This window comes from Scomber japonicus, chromosome 5 (assembly GCF_027409825.1).
Source record: "Scomber japonicus isolate fScoJap1 chromosome 5, fScoJap1.pri, whole genome shotgun sequence".
NCBI lineage: Eukaryota > Metazoa > Chordata > Actinopteri > Scombriformes > Scombridae > Scomber > Scomber japonicus.
In genome coordinates, this window is record NC_070582.1 from 7117613 (window position 1) to 7128715 (window position 11103).

The following is an 11103-nucleotide window of genomic DNA, read 5'->3' on the forward strand; positions in this document are numbered from 1 at the left end:
AGTTAAAACAGACTACATTCCTTTCATGTCTGAATTTCATCTTTGTCATTTGAATCCAGCAGCCTGCAGAAAGCCAGTTACCAAACCCCAAGAGGTTCATTTCCACCCCTCTGTATGTTCTGTGCTGAAATTCACTGAGAAAGATCTTTTTTTATTTTAACTACTTTTGCCCCTTTGTTGCAGTTTTAGGTTTCGTTGTTGTAGAGCAGCTTAATTAAACAAATGTAAATAGCAAATAGTGTTTACTGCATGTTATTCCCAAATATTCCGTGTAATAGGAGCATATGGCATTCATTTAAATAAGGTATTTTTTATTGCATTGGAACTGTTATATTTACTTATTCATATTTCTAATCTTCAAATTCCATCATATGAAATGTGCAATATTCGTTTTGTACTTTCTGGTATTTTAATATTGTATGATTGTTTAATTCATGTTCAAATATATAACTGAAAACTTAATGGTGCATTTTGAATTCCATGTGTCGCAGTCAGTGTTGTAGTTTCACAGGTTGTTCCTGCAGGTGGAAGGGGGCAGAGTTTCACCATTAAATCAGAGGGGTAGTATATGGCAAACACCTCCCTCCGCTTTTCGGATGGGGCGGACATGAGTTTCAGTCGGGACACCTCTCAACTTTTTCCTCTCTGAAACACACAAGTCAAACTGTCCGACGTCCAGCCATGCAGGGACTGTAACGCATTTCGGATTGCGGGTCTGGATAATTCCTTTTTTTTAGCGCTCCTGTGCCATGGCTCCGTTTGGAAAAAACTTCCTGAAAGCTCGACTGAAAAACAGGTAATTTGATGAGGGTGAGATTGCATGACGGAAAACCTGTTGTGTGTGTGTGTGTGTGACTGTAGTATCTGAGTTTCCCATGAGTTGGAAAGCAGTCTGTGTCGTGCTGTGGAGGAGGGAGACAAATTACGCACAACGCAGATCTCGCATCCATGACTGAGCTGTGCAAGGAGTAATGTAGGCGTAATTGTTTAATGCAATTTTGTTAAAGCATCCTTATTGACCTTATCTAAATGTAATCAACTTAAATAGACAAATATAGTAAACATAGTAATACCGTTGGACATTAAAAATATACCTCAAAGTAAAACAACAGCACCATTAACCATAATTAACAACTACAGAGCCATAATATAAACCTCCCACAGCAGTAATAAGCTTTATTGGTTCTTTGTCTTTTCTGAGGAGTATTAATAACATTTTATACACTAATGTTTCACAACAATATCAAGCAGTTTTAACACGACTAGGTCATAATTTCTGAAAAGTGTCAATATTATTTTAGAAGTACAATACTGAGTGTGTTTATAGGGGAGGGGGATATAACTTTTAGCTTTTACTTTTCAGCTATATTTGAGGGGAAAAAATCTGTCCTTGGATAGTGGTTTTCTCAAGCCCTGTGAAAGTGCACTGTACTGTACATCAATTTAAAGACCTCAGACCGTCTCCTGCTCTGTAATTACTACAAAGATGTTTTTTAGTGCATGTTTCATCTGGGACACCAAGAGTCAAAAGAACATTATAACTCCAGGTTGAAGAAGATCCTGTCATCAACACTTGTATAATGTGCTTCAGCAATTTCCCTAAGTGGCTAGCTTTGGCCTTTTGATGTACTTCTAGCTGCAGCTGGGATCCAGACACATGCTTTTGAAAAGGTGGGAAAATTAGATTAACCGAGCCAAAAGCTGTCGTCTGTTGTTGTTGGAGCCGAAATTCTGTTTCAGAGTTGTGGCGACGGACTTTTGTTGTGCAGAGTTGGTAAACAGAGTTTCTCTTTTTAGAGTATCTAGGTCATGATCCAACCCCTCGCAGGGTGCAGACAGGATTCATGTTGCCAAGATCAGGATCAGGAACGTTTTAATCATGGGTAATGAGCTATTTTCATTAGCTTCATTTACAACCCCAACTCCACAGGAAAGGTTTGGATTAACTTCAGAAATAAACAGGCTTTTATACTAAATTACTCTTACAATCTTTTTGACAGTGGCACCAGCAGCAGAATGGATGTATTTTCATATCACACCGATGAATTATCTTTCATAACTTCAAACAGTCTGACTGAAGCTGCCTCCAGTCGATGTCTTTTTTTTCTTTTTTTCTTCATGTTGTATAGTAATTACCATTGTGGCACCTATAATTACCTCAAGTGTTTAGATCTGTAAAAATGTCAACCATTTGATTTCCAGAGACTGCTTTTTACTTGCAGTGAGACATTGAGCTGGATGTTTGCCAAAGAATGACAAGATGAAGCCAATGTGGAGTCGCAGTCAGTTGAAACATCAAAAGCTTTCACTGACTTTTCAAATAGAACTTAAATGTGGTGATGATTACAGCTGACAACGTACACTGAATTCATTTAACAGAGAAAGAGTTACAGTACGTCATCGGGGAAACCTGTGCGTCAAACTGGTGCCTCACACTGAAACGGCACATGCAGACCTAAAAGGATTTAAAATGAAATGGTTGCTAAGTCAGTGACATATGTGACCAAAGCAATGTAGTGACCACCTCCACTTAATCTTCCTCTCTGCCACAATGACAGCAGTGTGAACAGGACCAATTAGTTTCTTGCCAACAGCAAAAGATAGATAATTGTGTTGAAAGTAACTTACTATTTGCACTCAGAAAAGCTTTAATTTGTTGATTTGTAGACCTGAAAAAGAAGAGGGAAAAAAAGAAGGAGGGAGGGGGGGTTTACAGAGGAAGGGAAGAGAGGGGAAGGGGTGTGTTGTGTCTCTGCTCACAGATGCCTATCAGGGTGGGAGTCATCCCAGAGATCAACGTATCCAGATAGAAAAGTGTTGTTATTTCCTCACCAATCCCTCATCCTCCCTCAGATAAGAAATGAGAGGAAGCGCCTCCTGTCCAGCGATGGGTCGTTGTTGCTCTCCTCAATTCTCCATGCACCATTTTTCCACTTTCTTTTAAAGTTTTGTAGATTTCTATGTTTTAACTTTAGTGATATTAACTTTGTTTCTACACTCTATGACAGATGGAGAAGATCAAACATTTTCCACGTATGATTATATACGTTCAAAGCTTCATGGTGGTCTGAAAACAGCTGTTTAGATTAGTTGTGGAAATGGCAGTGCAAGGTGTTCATCTGAGTTTTATGGCCTGATGTTTTGGGGGAGGTTTTTTTTTCTATATGGAAAACAACGGCCATGTATCTACAATGTGTGCAATGTCCCACAGAAGATACTTATAGACTTTATGCATGTATAGTTTCCAGAGTGAATTCTTCAGTAAAAAAAGTAGTTGTAATGTAAACTTCCAGTGAGGTTACTATGACACTCTTTCCATTGCACATCGATCCATCTCTCGGGACAAGATAGAAACATCTCAAAAATGACATAATGGATTCATGATGCCCACGAGATTAACTCTAATGACTTTTGTGATGACTTTTCCTTTGGGGCAGCAGAAATGTTAAAAGATGGATATCTTAAAATATGGGCAAAACAACCAAAATGATGCTTACTAAAGGTACATGGCAAAAGAGGTTTTATGTATTTAGGTTATTTGACACTAACAGAGGTTTAACACAAGTTTTATTGTTGTTCTTCAGCTCTGAGAGGAAACCTATAATTTTATCACCACCAACAGATTCATCGTAATGTAATCAAATTTTTAATTCCATCCGTAGCGAGAAAATCAGAGCCTGTTAACAACAGTGGCTACAGGATATCTACTGATAAGCTATCACAGTTGTGTTCCTGCTGGAAATATCAACATCATCTTATCACATCATTATTGATCTGAGAAAACACGCTGAGACACAGGAGAGCTATAACGCCTGTCAGTTGTTATGACTTGCTTAAACCACCAGTATGTTTTCCTCTGTGGTAACTTGTAGCTTGCAAATTTATGACAGTGAGGGAATTGTTAATGTCGACCAAGGTAGTTATTATCAGTATTACAATGGAAGGGAACCGTGCCACCAAGGTTGAGCTGACATCACTGCAGCGTAATCGTCCCACGCAGAAACTTGTGCTGAAATCTGGTGTAATTGAAATGTGGTTTCCTACAACATGTCTAATGTCTCACTGGATATCTCAGCTTTTAAGTTCAAGCCGAGGTCAAGTGGGACCGCTCGGGTTTCTTGTGTTCAGTCGAGTGTTAAATGTTGAAGTTTAATCCATCCTGTTTTTATTCACTGCACAGCATCCATCCTAAACTCTGACTGGAACTTTATATTTTAATATATCTAAACCCATTGGCATTTTTCCAATCAGAAGGTTTGAGCTCATCACAATATCAGTGTCAGGTTTGTTATTTATCAACCAACGCTGTGACCGATGAGGGCACCCTCATTTGTTGCGTCTGGAGCCGCAGCTTAATCCCAAGCTATGAATATGAAATGGCACCCGAAGTGACAGCCCTTATGGGTGTATTAGCTGTGATGCAATCAGCCCAATGGTGCGTGTCGTATTTGTGTTTGTCCTGGCAGGGAGTTGGTTCATAAGGGTTTAGAGGGTTTTTGGCACCTCTAGAGACCATTACTTTCATCAAAATGTCTATCATTAGAAAATAACAGGAAATGTCCCCTTTCAGTGATGGTTTTGTACTTGTAGTGAACCTACAATCATCTTAAAATACAACAGATTAGAGTTTTTGTCACAGCAAGCAGCAACCACCAAAACTGAGTGACGAAGCTATGTGGAAACGTTAGGCTGCAGGCACAAAAAATCAAATCAAGAGGATAAATACTTTCCTCTTCAATCCACATTCATGACATTTTTCAAAGAGGAGTTTGTGGCCTTGTTTTTTTTCCTTCTCTCTCTTCTGTGCATTGATGGCATTTATGGGGAATCAAGGACATGTTTGGGCTTGGAGAAGAGTTTGTTCTTGGTCGCTTGATTGACAGGTGTTAGCTCATCACAATCAGCCATGGGTGTTGCTTAAAGGTTCAACTAGGCCTCAGGTTTGATTTCCATAAAGTTGCAGGGACTGGTAAGAAACTGATTTCTTAAAAGGAATGGTCAAAATTGAGATCTTGCCATTTATTCAGAAACCAGTCAGGATTGCACATCACTCCATTTTTAAACCACCTACCATTAAAATCCAGTGGTATTCATGAGACATGGAATATTTTAAACGTTGTATATTTGTCATCGCCTCTTCGCTTTAGAGTGGAGTTGAAAACGGACCACCATCCATGACCGGTGTGAAATCCATTTTTCCCCTTCCTCCCTCTGTCCATTGAACTGTGTTGGCAGGATGTTGCCTGAGCGTTGGTGATTGTAGCCCAGGACAAATACAGGTGTTTCCCCGGCTTGCTGTACCCTCTTCCTGCACAGCTGAGGGCTTGGGTGACCCCCCCTCTGAAATACCCAATTGTCTAAAGAGCATGTTTATTCACCTGCATGTTCAGATATGACCACAGTTACATGTTTAGTCAGGCCAGTGTTTGTAGGAAAAATGTTTACGTCATTAAACATTTAAAGATGTTTATTACTGTTCTTCCTTCGTCCTTCTTTCCATTGCCTTGCAGTAGAGCAGCAGTTCTCAACCCTTTACTGGTATTTGGCCACTTGAAACAAAGATTTATGTACAGTAGTTGTGACAAAACCCCAATGGTTACATACATCCGTGAACTAAGGACAGTTTCACCAAAAAGTGAGCTTGTTTTATTTTAATTTTTTAGGGGGTAAAACAATATTAGTGAAAAGTTGGGTTTTCTGCTTTCCTTTCCTTTTAATCATCCTTTGCTCTCTTGAGGAGCTCCTAACACAGTTTAGCAATAGCTGCAATATACAGTAATATACAGTAATGCCATAATAGTTTAATTGTTTGGGGGTTTTTCCACTTCTATTTTCTGTGATCTCAAAGAATATTGAAAATCCTATACAGTACAAAGCTGTTGTGCGTTTTAATGCTGTTGCATTAGATTGCATTAGATTGTTCAGGTGGGGTCTGTATTGTATTCACCCATTGTTTTTTTTCTGCCATGCTGCGACAGCGTTTGTGGGGTTTCCTGACTAGAACTCTGAGGTCAAAGTCATCACGGTTGTTGTCTATGAATACTGGAGGCATGCTGGATTTGTTTAGCCTGCACATAGCTCAGGTATTTGCTTTTCCCCGCTTGTTTCCAAGGGTCTCCATAACCATTAACCAGCTTCTTGCATTGCTGCATACGTATCACATTCCTTAGGCCTTATTCACTGCCAGTTTACACAGTGATCCGGTTGTGTGTTTTCATGCCATGTGGGAACCAAAACATAGCAATATCGGTTTGTAGGATCAGCAAACTGTGAGATAATGCAGCATTTAAATTTTCCCCTTTGAATAAAACTCAGTATATCACACTTACTTGTGTTGGCATGCAGGCGGATAGTATCTGTATCATCTTCAGAGCAGTGTGTATTTTTGTCCATCCTCCCTTGTGATGATCAGTGGTTAATGTGGGCTGCAGTCAACCAAGGTTATCTCCTCAGATAAAGACACAGCAAATATAAGATGCAAGGTCCAGATCTGAAGCTATTACTGCATACCAAGGCAAGGAGCAATACTTTATAGCCAGATTGAACACCTATAGCAAGTTTATATATGTTTTTCTCTGGTGAATATACAGTAGATATAGCTTTTATGCACCAATCCTAATCTTTATTTTGAACTGAAATACAAACTCAAAAGTGCCTCGAGGCAAAATCCTTTCAAAATGGAAGAGTTAAACACCATTTTGGCCTTTCAGTTTCTGTCTACTTATGTCAGATAATGTGAAATAGTCTCTTGCTGAGCTACAAGTAGAATCCCCTAGTAGTGTTTACAGTGTTTGCTATCTAAAAATCAATTTTGTGAAAGTGTTGAAGATTTAACTTTGACATTAACCAGAGCTTCGAGCACATTCTTCTGATTTATTACTGTTAAGAGTATAATGAAGTATTGCCTGTTTGATTGTTAAACCACAGACCCACAAAGTCAGTTTAGTGTTAGAGGACGCGCTCCAGTTTCTGTTTATTGATAGATATTATATAAATGCTGTCTTATCTGTTATTTTAGAGAACTGTCTATAATTACAAGAGTATATTATGTTATTTTTTACCTTCAGAGTAGGCTTTTACTTTAAATATGATCTAATTGAGACAGAAACTTGGCAGTTAGCTACGGTACAGCATAGTTAACCTAATTAATCACATGAATTGCAGCATATTCCTCACATGTTATCTTTCATATAAATAATAACATGATACATCATTCTTTATCGTGAAATCAAATTGAAATGTCTGACAATGTTATCTACTTATTTGATTATTGTTCATGTTGTGGATGTCTGCATTGCCGGTGCCTATCATTTAATGACTGGATATTAGGTCATGGATATTACCGGTGGTCCATTAAGCATGTAAAAAATTGATATCGTCGGCCCATCAGAGTTCAATTTTTAAACAAGTTTTACAGTCCAGACGAAAAGGTAATGAGGGCCTTGGGGTTAAATAGCTCAGAACCGAACCATTAAGTGATCCTCTCTGATGAGTAAGACGATGAGTAACAGTCTAATAGGATCAAGCCAGGGAGCACAAATGAGCGAATGTAGTTTTCTGCTCATTGACCTAATGGAAAACCATCATAGTAGGATCTATTTAAGAAAAATGTACTACGTAGAAAAGTGAAAGGACTTAAAAAGTATGACTGGGAGAGTTTGTGTGTGTGCTGTACTTCAAACTGCAGCTCTGACTATTGCTGCTATGACAAAGCTTGTTAAGCATTTGAACGTAACTTTTTGTAAACATAGTTTACTAAACTAAACATTGACCAGTTATCATGTATGATTACCAGCTTTTAAAGACTTCCTGTTTTCTTATGGCCCAGAGTAGTCTCAACATCCCTGGTTCAAATCTGGCTGATAAGGCCTGTCATTACACACTTTTTCTGTGCAGCCAAACATTGTTCAGATTCATATAACTTTACTTTGACTTTACGTTTCCAGACCAAAATGTTCCAAAGATACCGAACATATGTTATTTATGTAATGTGAATAAAATACCTTACAATATATCTAGAATTCTTATTTGATGGAAAGGTGAAGGCATTCAAATGAAAGTATCTAATGCTAATATGCTTAAAATATATTTCACTGTGTAATCATACAGCATAAGGTGATTATACAGTAGGATTATTTTTCTCAACCATAAAGCTTCTTAAGAGGGAAACAAAAGTTGGAAACTGTATGTTAAAGGATTAACGTATCCACACATTTAATTCCAAACAACTAATACATGTGTTGTTATGTCTCTGCTGTAGGACCAAAGATGCTGAGACCATACCAGGAAAAGAGATTCAGGTTACTGTCTGCAATGAGGAGAAGGTTGTCTGCGGAGTAACGAAGCACACAACATGTGCAGATATGATTCAGGCGTTATTGGAGGATCACAAGTCAATCCCAGAGAGCCAGCGGCTCCTGCATGGAGAACCCAAAGACTTCTGTCTTGTTGAGAGGTGGAAGGGTTTTGAAAGAGCCTTGCCTCCTCTCACCAGAATCTTGAGGCTCTGGTACGCTTGGGGTGACCAGAGACCCTGCATCCAATTCATTCTAGTGAAAACCAGCGATTTTGTGCCTCAGCCTGCTAAGAAGGGTGGAAAGTCCAAGGGCACCAAGCCTAAGCGATGGGAGCATGGTCGCAGTCAGTATCCCCAGTCCCTTCCAGTGGAGAAACAAAAACGCATTGTGAAGAAAGCTTTCCGAAAACTGGAGAAACTTCACAAGGAGAGCAAGAGCTCCCCTGGCACTGAGGAGATCGATCGTATGGTGCAGATGATTCTGGACCAGGACCACACAATTCGGGAACAGATTCAGCGAATGAGGGATCTGGATTTTGAGATTGAGCATTTTGAGGATCAAATGCAGAGAGAAGCTGAAGAGTCTGAGAGTTCACTGGCTCAAGCTTGTGGGCTGAGTCTGGAAGTGGACGATGTGGAGCAGCTGCAGGAGTACCTGTTCACCAGCGATGGAGTTGAACAGCTGGAGCTGCAGGTTCAGAGGCATCAGGAGCTCATCCTGCAGCTATCTCTGGATATTGACACTGAGCTGAGGAGGGCAGAAGAGGACAGTGAACAGGAAGGAGCTGTGGCTGCTTCCTGGATCCCGTCTGAAACAGATGATTTATTCTACACTGCCGAACTCGAGAGGATGCAGACAGAACTGCAACATAGCCTCTTAACCGGCGTATCCCTTCACAACCAAGCTGTAGAAATAGACAAGCAGCTACAGTACTATGACGCTACGCTGGTCTCCAAGGACCAGGAATGCTGGCAGCTAGCTGCTCATCTCAATTCACTGCAAATCGGTGACAGCACAGAGGAGAAGTCAAGTCCTGTCCCTCTTAAAAGTGAGACTCAATGCAGCGTCTCACAGACAGTGAAACTCAAACACAGCCTGTCCCCTCTAGACATTACAGACACAGACTCAGACACTGGGATTAGCTCCACACACAGCCAGGACTCGCTGTCACCCTGTCTCGACTTCCCTCCCCCACTGGACACAGACGTTTGAACAACCTAGTTGACCCTGCAATTTAATCTTCTATAGGCACTAGCTCCAATTTGCGCCTGCCTTGCCTCTCATGTATTATCATTACGCTTGAGTCACGAGCTAAACGTTTCAGTTTTTCTGAAAGATAAATCCCAGGCTAACAAAAAATGGATTTCCCAAATGTTTTCAAAAACAATAAGATGGTAAAGTTTGAATGCAGTCATTTTGGTTCTGATTTAGTATATCACTCTTGTGTTATAAAAATGTTTGTTTGATTAGAAAATAGAGTTGCAACATGGGAAACAGGTTTAAAATCATCATTTAGCAGTGAAAAGAGTGGAAAGATGGCCTTTTATCTGTCCGAAATACAAATGTTTGAGAATAAAATGCAATAACACATGTGACGCACAAACTGGACCTACTGTATGTATGTGCCAACTACAGTCCATTCAGCCTGCCCTCATTCCCAAGGCGTCAAATACCGCCATTTTGTCACCCCTCAGCATCTGATACCCTTTAGCGTACAAGGTGCCCTTTAGCGTCATTACTTACTCCACTTGCAGGCTAGTTGAGTAGACTTCCACAACATCTGAAATAAACACCATGATACCAATGATGTTTATATAAAGGTGACATTTATTCTTTATAAGGAGGCTGGCTGGGTGGATGGGTGGCTAGATAGATGTTTAAAAAAGGAGACTCATTTTAAACCAAAACAATGATTTCTCCCTAAATCTAACCAAGTGGTTTTTGTGCCTGAACCTAACCAGACCTTAACTTCGCATTGTCACACATTATTTTGTTAAGAGTGATTTCTGACAGTTGGAAAGAAACTTGGACTGCTGTGAAATGCTGTTTGTATGTGACGAATTGGGATGAGAATGCGTTTGGTTTCTTTACCATTCGTGACGATTAGGTTTCCCTAGCAACGAGTACTTCCTGAGCACAAACAACGAGGGGAACCTTAGATACTTAACCTTCGTGTCGTCCTCCCAGGTCAAATTCACCCTGTCTGTTTCGACTGTTCCTTATTTCCTCCTTCCCTCCCTTCCTTCTTTGCTTCGTACTTCCTTCCTTCCTTTCCTTCCGCCCTTCCTTCCTCGCTACTTTCCTTCCTTCCGCCCTTCCTTCCTCGCTACTTTCCTTCCTTCCCTCCTTCCTTCCTTCCTTTCCTTCTGCCCTTCCTTCCTTCCCTCTTTCCTTCCTTCTTCCTTCCTTCCTTCCTCCCTTCCTTCCTTCCTTCTTCCTTCCTTCTTCCTCCCTTCCATCCATCCTTCCTTGTTCCTCCCTTCCTTCCATCCATCCATCCATCCTTCCTTCCTTCCTTCCTTCCTTGACTCGAGGACAACAGGAAGCGATTTTTGGTTAATTTCTGTAACAGGCCCGTTATGTTAAATGATGGTGAATGTATGCTTCTTACTGTTTTTTAAAAGTTCTCAAGCTATTTATGAAGCTGCACTTATTTGTTCACACTTGAGTTTATTAACAATGTTTTATATTAAAACAAAACAGCTAACTGTTTCGGATGTAGAATTTAAAGTTTGATACAAAAAATTCAACTACACTGTAAATATGCTTCTGAAACGATTGTAAATTACTGATCCAATGACACATG

General features: G+C 40.0%; 1 protein-coding gene across 1 annotated transcript; it reads left to right on the forward strand.

Annotated features, from left to right (window-relative positions):
- The first annotated feature begins 653 nt into the window (after window positions 1-653).
- Window positions 654-9551, forward strand: rassf9 (Ras association domain family member 9). Its single transcript, XM_053319533.1, has 2 exons — window positions 654-796; window positions 8261-9551. The coding sequence occupies exons 1-2, from the start codon at window positions 750-752 to the stop codon at window positions 9507-9509; spliced, it is 1296 nt and encodes a 431-aa protein (XP_053175508.1). The 5' UTR covers window positions 654-749; the 3' UTR covers window positions 9510-9551.
- The last annotated feature ends 1552 nt before the right edge of the window (window positions 9552-11103 follow it).

Excerpts from the sequence above, each read along its gene's own strand:
- rassf9 (XM_053319533.1), top strand. The coding sequence starts at position 750 with ATGGCTCCGTTTGGAAAAAACTTCCTGAAAGCTCGACTGAAAAACAG. Across the intron at positions 797-8,260 it reads AAAGCTCGACTGAAAAACAG|GACCAAAGATGCTGAGACCA; the intron begins GTAATTTGATGA and ends TCTCTGCTGTAG.